Below are 25,438 nucleotides of genomic sequence, written 5' to 3' on the forward strand. Positions count from 1 at the left end.
GAGATAGATGGATAGAGGGAGGAATAGAGGGATAGATGGATAGAGGGAGGAATAGAGAGATAGATGGATAGAGGGAGAAATAGAGAGATAGATGGATAGAGGGAGGAATAGAGATAGATGTATAGAGGGAGGAATAGAGAGATAGATGGATAGAGGGAGGAATAGAGAGATAGATGGATAGAGGGAGGAATAGAGAGATAGATGGATAGAGGGAGGAATAGAGATAGATGTATAGAGGGAGGAATAGAGAGATAGATGTATAGAGGGAGGAATAGAGAGATATATGGATAGAGGGAGGAATAGAGAGATAGATGGATAGAGGGAGGAATAGAGAGATAGATGGATAGAGGGAGGAATAGAGAGATAGATGGATAGAGGGAGGAATAGAGAGATAGATGGATAGAGGGAGGAATAGAGAGATAGATGGATAGAGGGAGGAATAGAGATATATGGATAGAGGGAGGAATAGAGAGATAGATGGATAGAGGGAGGAATAGAGAGATAGATGGATAGAGGGAGGAATAGAGAGATAGATGGATAGAGGGAGGAATAGAGAGATAGATGGATAGAGGGAGGAATAGAGAGATAGATGGATAGAGGGAGGAATAGAGAGATAGATGGATAGAGGGAGGGATAGAGATAGATGTATAGAGGGAGGAATAGAGATAGATGGATAGAGGGAGGAATAGAGGATAGTTAGAGTACCTGAGTTCCTCTCTAACACTCAGCACTGTGTTTCCACTGATGATGAACACCTCAGTCATATCACCAGTCAGCATCTTACAGGAGTAACCTATATTAACTGCTGTCTCTGAGAGACAAAGAGAGAGAGACAGAAAGAGAAAGAGAGGCAGAGAGAGAGACAAGGAGAGAGACATAAAGAGAGAGACAGACAGAGAGAGAGAGACAGAAAGAGAGAGAGAGAAAGAGACAGACAGAAAGAGAGACAGACAGAGAGACAGGAAGAGACAGAGAGAGACAGAAAGAGAAACAGAGAGAGAGAGACAGAAAGAGAGAGACAGAAAGAGAGACAGAAAGAGAGACAGAAAGAGAGAGAGAGACGTGAGGGAAAGGAAGGGTTTAGTTTATCCTAGTTTTAAATAGCCAGCTCTAGTTTGTTTGTGTGTCTGTGTGTGTGTGTGTGTTTTTGTGTGTGTCTCACCCTGTTTGTCTCCCGTGAGGACCCAGATCTTGATGTTAGCGAGAGAGAGGATAGCGATGGTCTCAGGAACTCCCTCCTGTAGCTTATCCTCTATGGCTGTGGCTCCCAGGAGCTAGAGTAGAATAGAGCATAGAGCAGAGTAGAATAGAGCAGAGTAGAACGTACGCACACACACACACACACGCACACACACGTACGCACACACACACAAGCCAACACACACGCACGCACACACACGCACACACAAACATACGCACACACACACATGTACGCACACACACACACACACACACACACACACACACACGCACACATACACGCAGACACACATGCAGACACCCTCTGCCCTGCACACACACAGACAAACACACAGTGTGATACCATCATGTCCTGTTCTATGTGTTCATATATGTCAGCCAGTCTGTCCTCTCTACAGTCTGTAGCTCTGTCTGCTTGGCGGTGTCTCTCTGACCACTCCTCCCACTGCTCCTCTGACAGGTCTCTGTAGGCCAGGGCCAGGGTCCGCAGACCGTCCCCAGCATACTCCTAGACACACAAGTGAATTGAAGAATTGATAAACAATCAATCATCTCCTGATGGCTATAGTAGTGTGCAGGAAAACATTTAACCACCAGAGGGCAGTGCTGTTACTTGTATAAAAGAGAGCTGTGATAGGCTGAATAGGAACTCTGATTATTTTGTTTGTAACTCACATTAAGGTGATCTGTTGTGATGTTCACCAGGTGATTGTTGGAGGAGTGGAGCCTCTCAAACAACAGAGTATCAGCTCCTTTACAGTACAGACGGATCCTCCCCTCAGGGTTACGCACTGCAGACAGAGACATACGTTAATATGATCTGGGTTACGCACTGCAGACAGAGACATACGTTAATATGATCTGGGTTACGCACTGCAGACAGAGACATACTTTAATATGATCTGGGTTACACACTGCAGACAGAGACATACGTTAATATGATCTGGGCAGACAGAGACATACTTTAATATGATCTGGGTTACACACTGCAGACAGAGACATACGTTAATATGATCTGGGTTACACACTGCAGACAGAGACATACGTTAATATGATCTGGGTTACGCACTGCAGACAGAGACATACGTTAATATGATCTGGGTTACGCACTGCAGACAACTACATACTTTAATATGATCTGGGTTACACACTGCAGACAGAGACATACGTTAATATGATCTGGGTTACGCACTGCAGACAGAGACATACTTTAATATGATCTGGGTTACACACTGCAGACAGAGACATACGTTAATATGATCTGGGTTACGCACTGCAGACAGAGACATACTTTAATATGATCTGGGTTACACACTGCAGACAGAGACATACTTTAATATGATCTGGGTTTGCAGACAGAGACACACTGCAGACAGAGACATACGTTAATATGATCTGGGTTACACACTGCAGACAGAGACATACTTTAATATGATCTGGGTTACACACTGCAGACAGAGACATACGTTAATATGATGCAGACAGAGACATACGTTAATATGATCTGGGTTACGCACTGCAGACAGAGACATACTTTAATATGATCTGGGTTACACACTGCAGACAGAGACATACTTTAATATGATCTGGGTTACGCACTGCAGACAGAGACATACGTTAATATGATCTGGGTTACGCACTGCAGACAGAGACATACTTTAATATGATCTGGGTTACACACTGCAGACAGAGACATACTTTAATATGATACACACTGACACTTTAATATGATCTGGGTTACACTGCAGACAGAGACATACGTTAATATGATCTGGGTTACACACTGCAGACAGAGACATACTTAATATATGATCAGACAGAGACATACTTTAATATGATCTGGGTTACGCACTGCAGACAGAGACATACTTTAATATGATCTGGGTTACGCACTGCAGACAGAGACATACTTTAATATGATCTGGGTTACACACTGCAGACAGAGACATACTTTAATATGATCTGGGTTACACACTGCAGACAGAGACATACTTTAATATGATCTGGGTTACACTGCAGACAGAGACATACATACTTTAATATGATCTGGGTTACACACTGCAGACAGAGACATACGTTAATATGATCTGGGTTTAACATACTTCAATATGATCTGGGTTACACTGCAGACAGAGACATACGTTAATATGATCTGGGTTACGCACTGCAGACAGAGACATACTTTAATATAATCTCTGGGCTCTTATCCAGAGCTACACACAGACAACTACATACTTTAATATGCAGACAGAGACATACTTTAATATGATCTGGGTTACACACTGCAGACAGAGACATACGTTAATATGATCTGGGTTACACACTGCAGACAGAGACATACTTTAATATGATCTGGGTTACACACTGCAGACAGAGACATACTTTAATATGATCTGGGTTACACACTGCAGACAGAGACATACTTTAATATGATCTGGGGATCACACTGCAGACAGGGAATACGTTAATATGATCTGGGTTACGCACTGCAGACAGAGACATACGATTACACACTGCAGACAACTACATACTTTAATATGATCTGGGTTATGCACTGCAGACAGAGACATACTTTAATATGATCACTGCAGTTACTTTAATATGACGCACTGCAGACAGAGACATACGTTAATATGATCTGGGTTACGCACTGCAGACAGAGACATACGTTAATATGATCTGGGTTACGCACTGCAGACAGAGACATACTTTAATAGACACATACTTTAATATGACATATGCAGACAGACAGATACATTTAATATGATCTGGGTTACACACTGCAGACAGAGACATACGTTAATATGATCTGGGTTACACACTGCAGACAGAGACATACTTTAATATGATCTGGGTTACGCACTAATATAATCTGGGTTATGCACTGCAGACAGAGACATACTTTAATATGATCTGGGTTACACACTGCAGACAGAGACATACTTTAATATGATCTGATTACAAGCACTGCAGACAGGTTATCTGGGTTACACTGCAGACAGAGACATACTTTAATATGATCTGGGTTACGCACTGCAGACAGAGACATACGTTAATATGATCTGGGCACTGCAGACAGAGACATACTTTAATATGATCTGGGTTACACACTGCAGACAGAGACACTTTAATATATCTGGGTTTAATATGATCTGGGTTACACACTGCAGACAGAGACATACTTTAATATAATCTGGATTACTGCAGACAACTACATTTAATATGATGGGTTATGCACTGCAGACGGCTCTTATTACACACTGCAGACAAGACATACTTTAATATGATCACACTGCAGACAGAGAGACATACTTTAATATGATCTGGGTTACACACTGCAGACAGAGACATACTTTAATATGATCTGGGTTACACACTGCAGACAGAGACATACGTTAATATGATCTGGGTTACGACTGCAGACAGAGACATACGTTAATATGATCTGGGTTTACAGAGACATACTTCAATATAATCTGATTACACACTGCAGACAGAGGACATACTTTTTAATATGATCTGGGTTACGTTAATATGACACTGCAGACAGAGACATACGTTAATATGATCTGGGTTACGCACTGCAGACAGAGACATACTTTAATATGATCTGGATTACACAGACAGACATACTTTAATATGCAGACAGACAGAGACATACTTTAATATGATCTGGGTTACACACTGCAGACAGAGACATACGTTAATATGATCTGGGTTACGCACTGCAGACAGAGACATACTTTAATATGATCTGGGTTACACACTGCAGACAGATACATACGTTAATATGATCTGGGTTACGCACTGCAGACAGAGACATACTTTAATATAATCTGGATTACATTTACATTTACATTTAAGTCATTTAGCAGACGCTCTTATCCAGAGCTACACACTGCAGACAACTACATACTTTAATATGATCTGGGTTACACACTGCAGACAGAGACATACTTTAATATGATCTGCAGACAGGACATACTTTAATTGATCACACTGCAGACAGAGACATACTTTAATATGATTAATATCTGGGATAACATCTGGGTTATGCACTGCAGACAGAGACATACTTTAATATGATCTGGGTTACACACTGCAGACAGAGACATACGTTAATATGATCTGGGTTACGCACTGCAGACAGAGACATACTTTAATATGATCTGGGTTATGCACTGCAGACAGAGACATACTTTAATATGATCTGGGTTACACACTGCAGACAGAGAATACGTTAATATGATCTGGGTTACATACACTGATCAGACAGAGACATACTTTCAATATAATCTGGGGTTACACACTTACAGAGACATACTTTAATATGATCTGGGTTACACACTGCAGACAGAGACATACGTTAATATGATCTGGGTTACACACTGCAGACAGAGACATACTTTAATATAATCTGGATTACATTTACATTTAAGTCATTTAGCAGACGCTCTTATCCAGAGCTACACACTGCAGACAACTACATACTTTAATATGATCTGGGTTACACACTGCAGACAGAGACATACTTTAATATGATCTGGGTTACACACTGCAGACAGAGGAATACGTTAATATGATCTGGGTTACGCACTGCAGACAGAGACATACTTCAATATAATCTGGATTACACACTGCAGACAGAGAATACGTTAATATGATCTGGGTTACACACTGCAGACAGAGCATACGTTAATATGATCTACTGCAGACATACTTCAATATAATCTGGACAGAGACATACTTTAATATGATCTGGGTTACACAACTACATACTTTAATATGATCTGGGTTACTGCAGACAGAGACATACTTTAATATGATCTGGGTTACACATACTTTAATATGATCTGGGTTTATGCGTTCATGATTGGGTTATGCACAGAGACATACTTTAATATGATCTGGGTTACGCACTGCAGACAGAGACATACGTTAATATGATCTGGGTTACACACTGCAGACAGAGACATACTTTAATATGATCTGGGTTACACACTGCAGACAGAGGAATACGTTAATATGATCTGGGTTATGCACTGCAGACAGATACATACTTCAATATAATCTGGATTACACACTGCAGACAACTACATACTTTAATATGATCTGGGTTATGCACTGCAGACGGAAACATACTTTAATATGATCTGGGTTACGCACTGCAGACAGAGACATACGTTAATATGATCTGGGTTACGCACTGCAGACAGAGACATACTTTAATATGATCTGGGTTAAGCACTGCAGACAGAGACATACTTTAATATGATCTGGGTTAAGCACTGCAGACAGAGACATACTTTAATATAATTTGGGTTACGCACTGCAGACAGAGACATACTTTAATATGATCTGGGCTAAGCACTGCAGACAGATACATACTTTAATATGATCTGGGATAAGCACTGCAGACAGATACATACTTTAATATGATCTGGGTTACACACTGCAGACAGAGACATACGTTAATATGATCTGGGTTACGCACTGCAGACAGATACATACTTCAATATAATCTGGATTACACACTGCAGACAACTACATACTTTAATATGATCTGGGTTATGCACTGCAGACGGAAACATACTTTAATATGATCTGGGTTATGCACTGCAGACAGAGACATACGTTAATATGATCTGGGTTATGCACTGCAGACAGAGACATACTTTAATATGATGTGGGTTACGCACTGCAGACAGAGACATACGTTAATATGATCTGGGTTACGCACTGCAGACAGAGACATACTTTAATATGATCTGGGTTAAGCACTGCAGACAGAGACATACTTTAATATGATCTGGGTTACGCACTGCAGACAGAGACATACTTTAATATGATCTGGGTTACGCACTGCAGACAGAGATATACTTGAATATGATCTGGATTACGCACTGCAGACAGATACATACTTTAATATGATCTGGGTTACGCACTGCAGACAGAGACATACTTTAATATGATCTGGGTTACGCACTGCAGACAGAGACATACGTTAATATGATCTGGGTTACACACTGCAGACAGAGACATACTTTAATATGATCTGGGTTACACACTGCAGACACACTAACTAAATGTTAGACTAAAAGAAATGTAAGATAATGTCTAGATGCTTCTTATAGTGGAGATCAAGTTTATAAATTGCCTGGCTGGGCTGATGAGACAGTGGATTGCGCAGTCAGATGAAACAGAGTAAATAGGCATTTTAATGTCATAGATATATATTGTTGTACAGTATGTTTTATACAAAGATGTTTACCCCTGTTAATTTTTTTATTTTGCTCTTGCGTAAGTTGCTGAAGTGCACTACGTCAAGGTGTGTTTTTTGAGCGTGTGTGTGTCTACTGTATGTCAAGGTGTGTGAGTGCGTATGCATGCGTATACCTATAACGGACATCCTCTTGCGGATGTTGTTGAAGTCGAGGATGGCCAGCAGTGTGTATGTGACGGGTCGGCCCAGCTCTGTCACAGTGACAGTACCAGGGGTTCTAGACCGGAACACAAAACCAAAGTTCCTGGCTGCTGTCACCAACGCACCCTCATCTGGAGACTGGGCCTTATACATCAACTCTCCTAGAGGGTAGAGTGGGGAGTCAGAGAGAGAGAGCAATGGGGAGAGAGAGCAATGGGGAGGGAGAGAGAGCAATGGGGAGAGAGAGCAATGGGGGAGGGAGAGAGAGCGATGGGGAGAGAGAGAGAGTGATGGGGGGGAGGGAGAGAGCGCGATGGGGGGAGAGAGAGAGAGCAATGGGGGAGAGAGAGCAATGGGGGGAGAGAGAGAGAGAGAGAGTGATGGGGAGGGAGAGAGAGATCAATGGGGGAGAGAGAGAGAGAGTGATGGGGGAGGGGAGAGAGCGCGATGGGGGAGAGAGCAATGGGGGGGAGAGCAATGGGGGAGAGAGAGAGAGAGAGAGAGAGTGATGGGGGATGGAGAGAGACAGAGAGAGAGAGTGATGGGGGAGGGAGAGAGCAATGGGGGAGAGAGAGCAATGGGGGAGAGAGAGAGAGAGAGTGATGGGGGGGGGAGAGAGAGAGAGAGTGATGGGGAGGGAGAGAGAGAGCAATGGGGGGGAGAGAGAGAGAGTGATGGGGGAGAGAGAGCGCGATGGGGAGAGAGAGATAGAGAGAGCAATGGGGAGAGAGAGCAATGGGGAGGGAGAGAGAGAGGGCGAGAGAGGTGAGAGAGAGGTGAGAGAGAGCAAGAGAGAGAGAGGTGAGAGAGGGAGAGAGAGAGAAAGAGGTGAGAGAGAGAGAAAGAGGTGAGAGAGAGAGAGAGAGAGAGAGAGAGAGAAAGAGGTGAGAGAGAGAGAAAGAGGTGAGAGAGGGAGAGAGAAAGAGAGAGAGAGAGAGAGAGAGAGAGAGAGAAAGAGGTGAGAGAGAGAGAGAGAGAGAGAGAGAGAGAGAGAATACAGTATCTATTAAACACATTCTATACATGTAGGTGAACACAAAATACAACATGCTTTTAAGATGTACTATGCAAAAACCATTCCGCCATTTCATGGTTCGCCTAATTTCAGTTTATGTGACAAAACAAGCAATGCATAGTGTAGAGAATCATTGTACCATCTAAACCACTATGAAATATATTTTAAACAACCAAAAATATACACTGAACAAAAATATAAACACAACATGTCAAGTGTTGGTCCCATGTTTGATGAGCTGAAATAAAATATTCCATAAATGTTCCATACTCATAAAGAGCTTATTTCTCTCAAATGTTGTGCATCAATTTGTTTACATCCCTGTTAGTGAGAATTTGTCCTTTACCAAGATAATCCATCCACCTGTCACATATCAAGAAGCTGAATAAACAGGGTGATCATTAGACAGGTGCACCTTGTGCTGGGGACAATAAAAGGCCACTCTAAAATGTGCAGTTTTGTCACACAACACGTCTCAGGTTTTGAGGGAGTGTGCAATTGGCATGCTGACTGCAGGAATGTCACCAGAACTGTTGCCAGATAATTGTATGTTCATTTCTCTACCATAAGCAGCATCCAACGTCGTTTCATAATTTGGAAGTACGTCCAACCGGCCACACAACTGCAGACCACGTGTAACCACGCCAGTCCAGGACCTCCACATCTGGCTTCTTCACCTGCGAGATCGTCTGAGACCAGATACCCGGACAGCTGATTTTCTGTCTGTAATAAAGCCCTTTTGTGGGGAAAAACTCATTCTAATTGGCTGGGCCCTGCACCCCTGTGGGTGGGCCAGTCTCCCAAGTAGGTGGGCCTATGTCCTCTTTGGCCCACACAAGGCTGCACCCCTGTGGGTGGGCCAGTCTCCCAAGTAGGTGGGCCTATGTCCTCTTTGGCCCACACAAGGCTGCACCCCTGTGGGTGGGCCAGTCTCCCAAGTAGGTGGGCCTATGTCCTGTCAGGCCCACACAAGGCTGCACCCCTGTGGGTGGGCCAGTCTCCCAAGTGGGTGGGCCTATGTCCTCTCAGGCCCACACAAGGCTGCACCCCTGCCCAGTCATGTGAAGTCCATAAATTAGGGCTTAATGAATTTATTTCAATTGACTGATTTTCTTATATGAACTGTAACTCAGTAAAATAGTTTAAATTGTTGCGTTTATATTTTTGTTCAGTATAGAATTTTCAGCTGTTTGAAGCTGGTGTACAAAACCGAAAGTAAAAGATGCCAAAACAAAACTTAAGAACGGGAAGCATAAATATAGCACACATAGACTTTCTCCTTTCAATGAGCAGATTCATAACTCACATTTCTATGTGAACCTCTATGTTAACCTCTATGTGAACCTCTATGTGAACTTGGGTTGCCCAAAAAGTGACATATTGCAGCTTTAAAAACATGGACTATAATTACTATAATCTCCCATCTCTCCCTCCCTCTCTTTCCCTCTACCCCTCTCTCACCCTCCTTCTCCTCATCTCCCTCCATCTCTTTCCCTCTACCCCTCTCTCATCCTCCTTCTCCTCTCTTTCCCTCTACCCATCTCTCACCCTCCTTCTCCTTCCATCCCTCCCTCTATAACCCTCATTCCCCCTCTCTCACTCATCCTCCCTCTATCTAACCCTCATTCCCTCTACCTCGCTCTCTCTTACCCTACTTCTATTCCTCCCTCTATCGCTCTCACCCTCCCTTCTCCTTCTCCTTCTATTCCTCCCTCTATCTCACCCTCCCTCTCCTTCTATTCCTCCCTCTCCTTCTATTCCTCTATCCCTCTCTCTCACCCTCCCTCTCCTTCTATTCCTCCCTCTTACCCTCCCTCTCCTTCTATTCCTCCCTCTCACCCTCCCTCTCCTTCTATTCCTCCCTCTTACCCTCCCTCTCCTTCTATTCCTCCCTCTCACCCTCCCTCTCCTTCTATTCCTCCCTCTTACCCTCCCTCTCCTTCTATTCCTCCCTCACACCCTCCCTCTCCTTCTATTCCTCACTCTATCCCTCTCTCACCCTCACTCTCCTTCTATTCCTCTCTCTCACCCTCCCTCTCCTTCTATTCCTCCCCCTCACCCTCCCTCTCCTTCTATTCCTCACTCTATCCCTCTCTCACCCTCCCTCTCCTTCTATTCCTCTCTCTCACCCTCCCTCTCCTTCTATTCCTCCCTCCCTCCATCCCTCTCTCTCACCCTCCTTCCATTCCTCCCTCCCGCTATCTCTCACCCTCCTTCTTCTCCTCACTCATGACGGTGTGACAGAGGGAAAGCAGCCGGAAGAACTCGTGGCTGTGAAGGTCTCCCAGCTTCACCGACTTCAGCAGACCGTTGTCATAGTAACAGAAGTCAGGGTCCGCCAGGGGGTTGAAGGAGGAGAAGTCTAGCCTCTGGAAAGAGAGAAGAGGAAAGAGAGAAGGGGAGACAGAGAAGCGGGGAAGAGAGGAAGGAGGACAGTTGTAGTATTCACCGTTAGAACTATGCTTTGTATTCACATATGGTAAAATAGCAAAGTGCACAGTGCCAGAGTGATGTCATTGCCACAGAGCAAGCTGAACAGTATGCTGTGTTGTTAGTCATACTGTTAGTCTTACGTTAGCCTGCTCACCTTTGGCTGTGCTCCCAACGGGTCGATCACCTCACCTGACAATAGAACACACTCACACTTAGACTCAGTTACCCAGCACCACAAGGACGTCTGCAACATTGACTGGGGGAACAGGACAGTGCTGATTTGATCTGATTTGTGTGTGTATTGTTCTATTTGTATTTATTAAGAATCCCCATTAGTTCCTGCCAAGGCAGCAACTACTCTTCCTGGGGTTTATTATGGATCCCCATTAGTTCCTGCCAAGGCAGCAACTACTCTTCCTGGGGTTTATTATGGATCCCCATTAGTTCCTGCCAAGGCAGCAGCTACTCTACCTGGGGATTATTATGGATCCCCATTAGTTCCTGCCAAGACAGCAGCTACTCTTCCTGGGGTTTATTATGGATCCCCATTAGTTCCTGCCAAGACAGCAGCTACTCTTCCTGGGGTTTATTATGGATCCCCATTAGTTCCTGCCAAGGCAGCAACTACTCTTCCTGGGGTTTATTATGGATCCCCATTAGTTCCTGCCAAGACAGCAGCTACTCTTCCTGGGGATTATTATGGATCCCCATTAGTTCCTGCCAAGACAGCAGCTACTCTTCCTGGGGTTTATTATGGATCCCCAATAGTTCCTGCCAAGGCAGCAACTACTCTTCCTGGGGTTTATTATGGATCCCCATTAGTTCCTGCCAAGGCAGCAACTACTCTTCCTGGGGTTTATTATGGATCCCCATTAGTTCCTGCCAAGGCAGCAGCTACTCTACCTGGGGATTATTATGGATCCCCATTAGTTCCTGCCAAGACAGCAGCTACTCTTCCTGGGGTTTATTATGGATCCCCAATAGTTCCTGCCAAGACAGCAGCTACTCTTCCTGGGGTTTATTATGGATCCCCATTAGTGCCTGCCAAGACAGCAGCTACTCTTCCTGGGGTTTATTATGGATCCCCATTAGTTCCTGCCAAGACAGCACCTACTCTTCCTGGGGTTTATTATGGACCCCCATTAGTTCCTGCCAAGGCAGCAGCTACTTTTCCTAGGGTTTATTATGAATCCCCATTAGTTCCTGCCAAGACAGCAGCTACTCTCCCTGGGGTTTATTATGGATCCCCATTAGTTCCTGCCAAGACAGCAGCTACACTTCCTGGGGTTTATTATGAATCTCCATTAGTTCCTGCCAAGACAGCAGCTACTCTTCCTGGGGTTTATTATGGATCCCCATTAGTTCCTGCCAAGACAGCAGCTACTCTTCCTGGGGTTTATTATGGATCCCCATTAGTGCCTGCCAAGACAGCAGCTACTCTTCCTGGGGTTTATTATGGATCCCCATTAGTTCCTGCCAAGACAGCACCTACTCTTCCTGGGGTTTATTATGGACCCCCATTAGTTCCTGCCAAGACAACAGCTACTCTTCCTGGGGTTTATTATGGATCCACATTAGTTCCTGCCAAGACAGCAGCTACTCTTCCTGGGGTTTATTATGGATCCCCATTAGTGCCTGCCAAGACAGCAGCTACTCTTCCTGGGTTCCAGCAAATATTAAGGCAGTAATATACATTATAATACCATTTTTAAACATTGAAATATATTTAACAACAGATTTCACACCACATTAAGCGTGTGCCCTCAGGCCACTACTCTACTACTACACACAATCCAGGTGTACTGTGTGTATACTGTGTACATGTGTGTACAGTGTTTAAGTTGTGTGTATAGTGTGTATGTTGTGTGTATAGTGTATATGTTGTATGTGTGTGACTCTTTACAGTCCTTGCTGTTCCATAAGGTGTATTTGTATCAGTTTTTCCCCCCAATCTGATAGACTGTAGTATATATGTAGTATACCCACCTTAAATCTGATAGACTGTAGTATATATGTAGTATACCCACCTTAAATCTGATAGACTGTAGTATATATGTAGTATACACACCTTAATCTGATAGACTGTAGTATATATGTAGTATACTCATATTAAATCTGATAGACTGTAGTATATATGTAATATACACACCTTAAATCTGATAGACTGTAGTATATATGTAGTATACACACCGTAATCTGATAGACTGTAGTATATATGTAGTATACACACCTTAATCTGATAGACTGTAGTATATATGTAGTATACCCTCCTTAAATCTGATAGACTGTAGTATATATGTAGTATACACACCTTAATCTGATAGACTGTAGTATATATGTAGTATAAACACCTTAATCTGATAGACTGTAGTATATATGTAGTATACACACCTTAATCTGATAGACTGTAGTATATATGTAGTATACTCACCTTAAATCTGATAGACTGTAGTATATAGTGGGGAGAACAAGTATTTGATACACTGCCGATTTTGCAGGTTTTCCTACTTACAAAGCATGTAGAGGTCTGTAATTTTTTTAATCATAGGTACACTTCAACTGTGAGAGACGGAATCTCAAACAAAAATCCAGAAAATCACATTGTATGATTTTTAAGTAATTCATTTGCATTTTATTGCATGACATAAGTATTTGATACATCAGAAAAGCAGAACTTAATATTTGGTACAGAAACCTTTGTTTGCAATTACAGAGATCATACGTTTCCTGTAGTTCTTGACCAGGTTTGCACACACTGTACCAGGGATTTTGGCCCACTCCTCCATACAGACCTTCTCCATTTCCTTCAGGCTTCGGGACTGTCGCTGGGCAATACGGACTTTCAGCTCCCTCCAAAGATGTTCTATTGGGTTCAGGTCTGGAGACTGGCTAGGCCACTCCAGGACCTTGAGATGCTTCTTACGGAGCCACTCCTTAGTTGCCCTGGCTGTGTGTTTCGGGTCCTTGTCATGCTGGAAGACCCAGCCACGACCCATCTTCAATGCTCTTACTGAGGGAAGGAGGTTGTTGGCCAAGATCTCGCGATACATGGCCCCATCCATCCTCCGCTCATTACAGTGCAGTCATCCTGTCCCCTTTGCAGAAAAGCATCCCCAAAGAATGATATGTTTCCACCTCCATGCTTCACGGTTGGGATCGTAAACTTGGGGTTGTACTCATCCTTCTTCTTCCTCCAAACACGGCGAGTGGAGTTCAGACCAAAAATCTCTATTTTTGTCTCATCAGACCACATGACCTCCTCCCATTCCTCCTCTGGATCATCCAGATGGTGATTGGCAAACTTCAGACGGGCCTGGACATGCGCTGGCTTGAGCAGGGGGACCTTGCTGCAGGATTTTAATCCATGACGGCGTAGTCTGTTGTGGGGCATCAATGGTTTTCTTTGAGACTGTGGTCCCAGCTCTCTTCAGGTCGTTGACCAGGTCCTGCCGTGTAGTTCTGGGCTGATCCCTCACCTTCCTGATGATCATTGATGCCCCACGAGGTGAGATCTTGCATGGAGCCCCAGACCGAGGGTGATTGACTGTCATCTTGAACTTCTTCCATTTTCTAATAATTGCGCCAACAGTTGTTGCCTTCTCACCAAGCTGCTTGCCTATTGTCCTGTAGCTCATCCCAGCCTTGTGCAGGTCAACAATTTTATCCCTGATGTCCTTACACAGCTCTCTGGTCTTGGCCATTGTGGAGAGGTTGGAGTCAGTTTGATTGAGTGTGTGGACAGGTTTTTTTTATACAAGAAACAAGTTCAAACAGGTGCAGTTAATACAGGTAATGAGTGGAGAACAGGAGGGCTTCTTAAAGAAAAACTAACAGGTCTGTGAGTGCCGGAATTCTTACTGGTTGGTAGGTGATCAAATACTTATGTCATGCAATAAAATGCAAATTAATTACTTAAAAATCATACAATGTGATTTTCTGGATTTTTGTTTTAGATTCCGTCGCTCACAGTTGAAGTGTACCTATGATAAAAATTACAGACCTCTACATGCTTTGTAAGTAGGAAAACCTGCAAAATCGGCAGTGTATCAAATATTTGTTCTCCCCACTGTATATGTAGTATACCCACCTTAAATCTGATAGACTGTAGTATATAGTGTAGTATATAGTAGTATATAGTGTAGTGTATAGTGTCATATATAGTGTAGTATAGAGTGTAGTATATAGTAGTATATAGTGTAGTATATAGTGTAGTATACCCACCTTAAATCGGATAGACTGTAGTATATAGTGTAGTATATAGTAGTATATAGTGTAGTATACCCACCATAGGCATGTCCATTGATAGAGCACTTGCTGAAGCTCATGATGTTCTGAGTGAGAGTTCCTGTCTTGTCACTGAAGATGTACTCCACCTGTTTCAATGGGGGGGTTATCAAGATACCACAGACATACTGGACCTGCATCCAGACACAACACAAGCTTTAGGCTAACATTCTCAAACACAGAGATACAAGGATCTAGTGTAGATGAACAACAGTAGGGTGCAGGATGTTCCTCACCTGTCCCAGTTCCTCGTTGAGAGTGGTGGTCCTGGCTTCAGCTGCTGTGTTACACTGTGGACAGAACATCTTCCTGTCCCAGTTTATAAAGTAACTATGACCCAGCCTAATCACCTCCACACTGGAGAGAGACAAAGGGAGGGAGGGAGGGAGGTTGGGAGGGAGGGAGGGAGGTTGGGAGGGAGGTTGGGAGGGGAGGGAGGGAGGGAGGGAGGGAGGGAGGGAGGGAAAGAAAGAGAGAGAGAAAAAAATAATGATAATTCAACAGGAAGCCCTCTCTAACTTGTTTGGGATTGCAGATAGATTGCAGCCCACACAACACATACAAAAACACACAACAGACTAACACACAAACACACTAACACATAAAGAAACCAACAAACAACAGCTCTTAGTAAGTCAGTTATCAGTACGGGTGGGTCAGTACCACACAGTAACACATAAAGAAACCAACAAACAACAGCTCTTAGTAAGTCAGTTATCAGTACGGGTGGGTCAGTACCACACAGTAACACATAAAGAAACCAACAAACAACAGCTCTTAGTAAGTCAGTTATCAGTACGGGTGGGTCAGTACCACACAGTAACACATAAAGAAACCAACAAACAACAGCTCTTAGTAAGTCAGTTATCAGTACGGGTGGGTCAGTACCACACAGTAACACATAAAGAAACCAACAAACAACAGCTCTTAGTAAGTCAGTTATCAGTACGGGTGGGTCAGTACCACACAGTAACACATAAAGAAACCAACAAACAACAGCTCTTAGTAAGTCAGTTATCAACGGGTGGGTCAGTACCACACAGTAACACATAAAGAAACCAACAAACAACAGCTCTTAGTAAGTCAGTTATCAGTACGGGTGGGTCAGTACCACACAGTAACACATAAAGAAACCAACAAACAACAGCTCTTAGTAAGTCAGTTATCAGTACGGGTGGGTCAGTACCACACAGTAACACATAAAGAAACCAACAAACAACAGCTCTTAGTAAGTCAGTTATCAGTACGGGTGGGTCAGTACCACACAGTAACACATAAAGAAACCAACAAACAACAGCTCTTAGTAAGTCAGTTATCAGTACGGGTGGGTCAGTACCACACAGTAACACATAAAGAAACCAACAAACAACAGCTCTTAGTAAGTCAGTTATCAGTACGGGTGGGTCAGTACCACACAGTAACACATAAAGAAACCAACAAACAACAGCTCTTAGTAAGTCAGTTATCAGTACGGGTGGGTCAGTACCACACAGTAACACATAAAGAAACCAACAAACAACAGCTCTTAGTAAGTCAGTTATCAGTACGGGTGGGTCAGTACCACACAGTAACACATAAAGAAACCAACAAACAACAGCTCTTAGTAAGTCAGTTATCAGTACGGGTGGGTCAGTACCACACAGTAACACATAAAGAAACCAACAAACAACAGCTCTTAGTAAGTCAGTTATCAGTACGGGTGGGTCAGTACCACACAGTAACACATAAAGAAACCAACAAACAACAGCTCTTAGTAAGTCAGTTATCAGTACGGGTGGGTCAGTACCACACAGTAACACATAAAGAAACCAACAAACAACAGCTCTTAGTAAGTCAGTTATCAGTACGGGTGGGTCAGTACCACACAGTAACACATAAAGAAACCAACAAACAACAGCTCTTAGTAAGTCAGTTATCAGTACGGGTGGGTCAGTACCACACAGTAACACATAAAGAAACCAACAAACAACAGCTCTTAGTAAGTCAGTTATCAGTACGGGTGGGTCAGTACCACACAGTAACACATAAAGAAACCAACAAACAACAGCTCTTAGTAAGTCAGTTATCAGTACGGGTGGGTCAGTACCACACAGTAACACATAAAGAAACCAACAAACAACAGCTCTTAGTAAGTCAGTTATCAGTACGGGTGGGTCAGTACCACACAGTAACACATAAAGAAACCAACAAACAACAGCTCTTAGTAAGTCAGTTATCAGTACGGGTGGGTCAGTACCACACAGTAACACATAAAGAAACCAACAAACAACAGCTCTTAGTAAGTCAGTTATCAGTACGGGTGGGTCAGTACCACACACTAACTTGTTCCAGAATCCACAGGAAGTAAAGTACTGATGAAGCATCTTGACCGTCACTGTCACTCATCTCCCTTGACTAAAAGGGTCATAGAGGTTTTATTACCTGACATAGAGGGCTTATAACCTGACATAAAGTATTCCTGACCTGACGTAGAGTGAGATGGGCACCACGGTGTTGAGAATGATGACGTAGGACCAGAAGGAGAGGAAAGCAGAGAACAGGAAGTTGTCTACAGGCAGGTCCCAGGCCAGGTAACTCTGGAACAGAGAACCCACCTCTCTCTCCCACACAGCGTTCCCCACAGCCAGGATCACACCCATACACACCATGAAGCCAAAGATCTGGGACGGGGGGAGAGAGGAGGGAGAGAGGGAGAGAGAGGGGAGAGAAGGGGAGAAAGGGGGAAGAGAGGGGAGAGAGAGGGAGAGGGAGAGAGAAGGGGGAGAGGGAGCGAGAGAGGGAGAGAGGGGAGAGGGAGAGGGGAGGAGAGAGGGGGAGAGGGAGGGAGAGGGAGAGAGAAGGGGAGAGGGAGCGAGAGAGGGGAGAGAGGGGGAGAGGGAGAGAGGGAGGGAGAGGGGGTAAAGATTAGGCTAAATGTATGTACCTTATTTTAATTTCAAAATGTCAAGCTAAACAAGAAAAGTAGAGTTTCTGGAGAAACCAGAAGGCCATTTATAGTCTTGTTTTATATTAGAAGTAGATGTGAAGCAAGTATGGCTAAACAGAAGGGGAGGTGTGGGGTCTCCTACCCAGAGCACCAGTGTGTTCATGAGGCGGTCGATGCTTGTGCGTTTGAATTTGGTGCGACCACTATTCTGCATCAGCTTGGTGTCTGGGCCTGGTTAGAGAGATATAGAAAGAGGAATTGGTTAGACACACACACACACACACACACACACACACACACACACACACACACAGAAGGACCAACCTGCAAAGATGACCAGTCCGTAGCAGGTCTCTGTGTTGCGGAGAACACAGCCTCGTAGTAACATGTTGTGGTTGCTCAGGGGGTATTTACAATCTCTCCAGCACAGAAGACCACAGAACCTGTCCAGCTTGTTGTTGGGAGGCTCACAGACCACCTCACCTGTACCGGCAACACACACACACCTTTATCACACACTTTACAGCTAATACAGGTTTTCAGACACACAATCATCTCACCTAGATACAGTACAGTGTTCTCTCCATCATCATCTCACCTAGATACAGTACAGTGTTCTCTCCATCATCATCTCACCTAGATACAGTACAGTGTTCTCTCCATCATCATCTCACCTAGATACAGTACAGTGTTCTCTCCATCATCATCTCACCTAGATACAGTACAGTGTTCTCTCCATCATCATCTCACCTAGATACAGTACAGTGTTCTCTCCATCATCATCTCACCTAGATACAGTACAGTGTTCTCTTCATCATCATCTCACCTAGATACAGTACAGTGTTCTCTCCATCATCATCTCACCTAGATACAGTACAGTGTTCTCTCCATCATCATCTCACCTAGATACAGTACAGTGTTCTCTCCATCATCATCTCACCTAGATACAGTACAGTGTTCTCTCCATCATCATCTCACCTAGATACAGTACAGTGTTCTCTTCATCATCATCTCACCTAGATACAGTACAGTGTTCTCTCATCATCATCTCACCTAGATACAGTACAGTGTTCTCTCCATCATCATCTCACCTAGATACAGTACAGTGTTCTCTTCATCATCATCTCACCTAGATACAGTACAGTGTTCTCTTCATCATCATCTCACCTAGATACAGTACAGTGTTCTCTCCATCATCATCTCACCTAGATACAGTACAGTGTTCTCTCCATCATCATCTCACCTAGATACAGTACAGTGTTCTCTCCATCATCTCACCTAGATACAGTACAGTGTTCTCTCCATCATCATCTCACCTAGATACAGTATATTATTCTCTCCATCATCATCTCACCTAGATACAGTACAGTGTTCTCTCCATCATCATCTCACCTAGATACAGTACAGTGTTCTCTCCATCATCATCTCACCTAGATACAGTACAGTGTTCTCTCCATAATCTCACCTAGATACAGTACAGTGTTCTCTCCATCATCACCTCACCTAGATACAGTACAGTGTTCTCTTCATCATCATCTCACCTAGATACAGTACAGTGTTCTCTCCATCATCATCTCACCTAGATACAGTACAGTGTTCTCTCCATCATCTCACCTAGATACAGTACAGTGTTCTCTCCATCATCATCTCACCTAGATACAGTATATTATTCTCTCCATCATCATCTCACCTAGATACAGTACAGTGTTCTCTCCATCATCATCTCACCTAGATACAGTACAGTGTTCTCTCATCATCATCTCACCTAGATACAGTACAGTGTTCTCTCCATCATCTCACCTAGATACAGTACAGTGTTCTCTCCATCATCATCTCACCTAGATACAGTACAGTGTTCTCTCCATCATCATCTCACCTAGATACAGTACAGTGTTCTCTCCATCATCATCTCACCTAGATACAGTACAGTGTTCTCTCCATCATCTCACCTAGATACAGTACAGTGTTCTCTCCATCATCATCTCACCTAGATACAGTACAGTGTTCTCTTCATCATCATCTCACCTAGATACAGTACAGTGTTCTCTCCATCATCATTTCACCTAGATACAGTACAGTGTTCTCTCCATCATCTCACCTAGATACAGTACAGTGTTCTCTCCATCATCATCTCACCTAGATACAGTACAGTGTTCTCTTCATCATCATCTCACCTAGATACAGTACAGTGTTCTCTCCATCATCTCACCTAGATACAGTACAGTGTTCTCTCCATCATCTCACCTAGATACAGTACAGTGTTCTCTCCATCATCTCACCTAGATACAGTACAGTGTTCTCTCCATCATCTCACCTAGATACAGTACAGTGTTCTCTCCATCATCTCACCTAGATACAGTACAGTGTTCTCTCCATCATCATCTCACCTAGATACAGTACAGTGTTCTCTCCATCATCATCTCACCTAGATACAGTATAGTGTTCTCTCCATCATCATCTCACCTAGATACAGTATAGTGTTCTCTCCATCATCATCTCACCTAGATACAGTATAGTGTTCTCTCCATCATCATCTCACCTAGATACAGTACAGTGTTCTCTCATCATCATCTCACCTAGATACAGTACAGTGTTCTCTCCATCATCATCTCACCTAGATACAGTACAGTATTCTCTCCATCATCATCTCACCTAGATACAGTACAGTGTTCTCTCCATCATCTCACCTAGATACAGTACAGTGTTCTCTCCATCATCATCTCACCTAGATACAGTACAGTGTTCTCTCCATCATCATCTCACCTAGATACAGTACAGTGTTCTCTCATCATCATCTCACCTAGATACAGTACAGTGTTCTCTCCATCATCATCTCACATAGATACAGTATAGTGTTCTCTCCATCATCATCTCACCTAGATACAGTACAGTGTTCTCTCCATCATCATCTCACCTAGATACAGTACAGTGTTCTCTCCATCATCATCTCACCTAGATACAGTACAGTGTTCTCTCCATCATCTCACCTAGATACAGTACAGTGTTCTCTCCATCATCATCTCACCTAGATACAGTACAGTGTTCTCTTCATCATCATCTCACCTAGATACAGTACAGTGTTCTCTCCATCATCATCTCACCTAGATACAGTACAGTGTTCTCTCCATCATCTCACCTAGATACAGTACAGTGTTCTCTCCATCATCATCTCACCTAGATACAGTACAGTGTTCTCTTCATCATCATCTCACCTAGATACAGTACAGTGTTCTCTCCATCATCATTTCACCTAGATACAGTACAGTGTTCTCTCCATCATCATCTCACCTAGATACAGTACAGTGTTCTCTCCATCATCATCTCACCTAGATACAGTACAGTGTTCTCTTCCATCATCATCTCACCTAGATACAGTACAGTGTTCTCTTCATCATCATCTCACCTAGATACAGTACAGTGTTCTCTCCATCATCTCACCTAGATACAGTACAGTGTTCTCTCCATCATCTCACCTAGATACAGTACAGTGTTCTCTCCATCATCTCACCTAGATACAGTACAGTGTTCTCTCCATCATCTCACCTAGATACAGTACAGTGTTCTCTCCATCATCATCTCACCTAGATACAGTACAGTGTTCTCTCCATCATCATCTTACCTAGATACAGTACAGTGTTCTCTCCATCATCATCTCACCTAGATACAGTATAGTGTTCTCTCCATCATCATCTCACCTAGATACAGTATAGTGTTCTCTCCATCATCATCTCACCTAGATACAGTATAGTGTTCTCTCCATCATCATCTCACCTAGATACAGTACAGTGTTCTCTTCATCATCATCTCACCTAGATACAGTATAGTATTCTCTCCATCATCATCTCACCTAGATACAGTACAGTGTTCTCTCCATCATCTCACCTAGATACAGTACAGTGTTCTCTCCATCATCTCACCTAGATACAGTACAGTGTTCTCTCCATCATCTCACCTAGATACAGTACAGTGTTCTCTCCATCATCTCACCTAGATACAGTACAGTGTTCTCTCCATCATCATCTCACCTAGATACAGTACAGTGTTCTCTCCATCATCATCTCACCTAGATACAGTACAGTGTTCTCTCCATCATCATCTCACCTAGATACAGTACAGTGTTCTCTCCATCATCATCTCACCTAGATACAGTATAGTGTTCTCTCCATCATCATCTCACCTAGATACAGTATAGTGTTCTCTCCATCATCATCTCACCTAGATACAGTACAGTGTTCTCTCCATCATCATCTCACCTAGATACAGTACAGTGTTCTCTTCATCATCATCTCACCTAGATACAGTACAGTGTTCTCTCCATCATCATCTCACCTAGATACAGTACAGTGTTCTCTCCATCATCATCTCACCTAGATACAGTACAGTGTTCTCTCCATCATCATCTCACCTAGATACAGTACAGTGTTCTCTCCATCATCTCACCTAGATACAGTACAGTGTTCTCTCCATCATCATCTCACCTAGATACAGTACAGTGTTCTCTTCATCATCATCTCACCTAGATACAGTACAGTGTTCTCTCCATCATCATCTCACCTAGATACAGTACAGTGTTCTCTCCTCCATCATGTTCTCCATCATCTCACCTAGATACAGTACAGTGTTCTCTCCATCATCATCTCACCTAGATACAGTACAGTGTTCTCTTCATCATCATCTCACCTAGATACAGTACAGTGTTCTCTCCATCGTCATCTCACCTAGATACAATACAGTGCTCTCTCCATCATCATCTCACCTAGATACAGTACAGTGTTCTCTTCATCATCATCTCACCTAGATACAATACAGTGCTCTCTCCATCATCATCTCACCTAGATACAGTACAGTGTTCTCTTCATCATCATCTCACCTAGATACAGTACAGTGTTCTCTCCATCATCTCACCTAGATACAGTACAGTGTTCTCTCCATCATCTCACCTAGATACAGTACAGTGTTCTCTCCATCATCTCACCTAGATACAGTACAGTGTTCTCTCCATCATCATCTCACCTAGATACAGTACAGTGTTCTCTCCATCATCTCACCTAGATACAGTACAGTGTTCTCTCCATCATCATCTCACCTAGATACAGTACAGTGTTCTCTCCATCATCATCTCACCTAGATACAGTATAGTGTTCTCTCCATCATCATCTCACCTAGATACAGTATAGTGTTCTCTCCATCATCATCTCACCTAGATACAGTATAGTGTTCTCTCCATCATCATCTCACCTAGATACAGTACAGTGTTCTCTTCATCATCATCTCACCTAGATACAGTATAGTATTCTCTCCATCATCATCTCACCTAGATACAGTACAGTGTTCTCTCCATCATCATCTCACCTAGATACAGTACAGTGTTCTCTCCATCATCATCTCACCTAGATACAGTACAGTGTTCTCTCCATCATCTCACCTAGATACAGTACAGTGTTCTCTCCATCATCACCTCACCTAGATACAGTACAGTGTTCTCTTCATCATCATCTCACCTAGATACAGTACAGTGTTCTCTCCATCATCATCTCACCTAGATACAGTACAGTGTTCTCTCCATCATCTCACCTAGATACAGTACAGTGTTCTCTCCATCATCATCTCACCTAGATACAGTATATTATTCTCTCCATCATCATCTCACCTAGATACAGTACAGTGTTCTCTCCATCATCATCTCACCTAGATACAGTACAGTGTTCTCTCCATCATCATCTCACCTAGATACAGTACAGTGTTCTCTCCATCATCATCTCACCTAGATACAGTACAGTGTTCTCTTCATCATCATCTCACCTAGATACAGTACAGTGTTCTCTCCATCATCATCTCACCTAGATACAGTACAGTGTTCTCTCCATCATCTCACCTAGATACAGTACAGTGTTCTCTCCATCATCATCTCACCTAGATACAGTACAGTGTTCTCTCCATCATCATCTCACCTAGATACAGTACAGTGTTCTCTTCATCATCATCTCACCTAGATACAGTACAGTGTTCTCTTCATCATCATCTCACCTAGATACAGTACAGTGTTCTCTTCATCATCATCTCACCTAGATACAGTACAGTGTTCTCTCCATCATCATCTCACCTAGATACAGTACAGTGTTCTCTCCATCATCATCTCACCTAGATACAGTACAGTGTTCTCTTCATCATCATCTCACCTAGATACAGTACAGTGTTCTCTCCATCATCATCTCACCTAGATACAGTACAGTGTTCTCTCCATCATCATCTCACCTAGATACAGTACAGTGTTCTCTTCATCATCATCTCACCTATATACAGTACAGTGTTCTCTCCATCGTCATCTCACCTAGATACAATACAGTGCTCTCTCCATCATCATCTCACCTAGATACAGTACAGTGTTCTCTTCATCATCATCTCACCTAGATACAGTACAGTGTTCTCTCCATCATCATCTCACCTAGATACAGTATAGTATTCTCTCCATCATCATCTCACCTAGATACAGTACAGTGTTCTCTCCATCATCATCTCACCTAGATACAGTACAGTGTTCTCTCCATCATCATCTCACCTAGATACAGTACAGTGTTCTCTCCATCATCTCACCTAGATACAGTACAGTGTTCTCTCCATCATCATCTCACCTAGATACAGTACAGTGTTCTCTTCATCATCATCTCACCTAGATACAGTACAGTGTTCTCTCCATCATCATTTCACCTAGATACAGTACAGTGTTCTCTCCATCATCATCTCATCTAGATACAGTACAGTGTTCTCTCCATCATCTCACCTAGATACAGTACAGTGTTCTCTCCATCATCATCTCACCTAGATACAGTACAGTGTTCTCTCCATCATCATCTCACCTAGATACAGTACAGTGTTCTCTCCATCATCATCTCACCTAGATACAGTACAGTGTTCTCTCCATCATCATCTCACCTAGATACAGTACAGTGTTCTCTCCATCATCATCTCACCTAGATACAGTACAGTGTTCTCTCCATCATCTCACCTAGATACAATACAGTGCTCTCTCCATCATCTCACCTAGATACAGTACAGTGTTCTCTTCATCATCATCTCACCTAGATACAGTACAGTGTTCTCTCCATCATCATCTCACCTAGATACAGTACAGTGTTCTCTCCATCATCTCACCTAG

The 25,438-nt window shown here is 43.2% G+C and overlaps 1 protein-coding gene across 1 annotated transcript in view; it reads right to left on the minus strand.

Annotated features, from left to right (window-relative positions):
- LOC115121846 (phospholipid-transporting ATPase ID-like) overlaps positions 1-25,438 on the minus strand; it is a 116,289-nt gene that overhangs the window by 18,143 nt on the left and 72,708 nt on the right. The window contains exons 9-20 of the mRNA XM_065027758.1: positions 18,607-18,765; positions 18,425-18,513; positions 17,820-18,016; positions 15,593-15,713; positions 15,358-15,445; positions 11,227-11,261; positions 10,849-11,008; positions 7,597-7,785; positions 1,876-1,991; positions 1,544-1,708; positions 1,163-1,274; positions 706-811 (exon numbers count right to left, since the gene is read on the minus strand). Coding sequence (XP_064883830.1) covers positions 706-811; positions 1,163-1,274; positions 1,544-1,708; positions 1,876-1,991; positions 7,597-7,785; positions 10,849-11,008; positions 11,227-11,261; positions 15,358-15,445; positions 15,593-15,713; positions 17,820-18,016; positions 18,425-18,513; positions 18,607-18,765 — 1,537 coding nt within the window. The remainder of the gene's footprint in view (positions 1-705; positions 812-1,162; positions 1,275-1,543; positions 1,709-1,875; positions 1,992-7,596; positions 7,786-10,848; positions 11,009-11,226; positions 11,262-15,357; positions 15,446-15,592; positions 15,714-17,819; positions 18,017-18,424; positions 18,514-18,606; positions 18,766-25,438) is intronic.

This window comes from Oncorhynchus nerka, linkage group LG14, assembly GCF_034236695.1.
Source record: "Oncorhynchus nerka isolate Pitt River linkage group LG14, Oner_Uvic_2.0, whole genome shotgun sequence".
NCBI lineage: Eukaryota > Metazoa > Chordata > Actinopteri > Salmoniformes > Salmonidae > Oncorhynchus > Oncorhynchus nerka.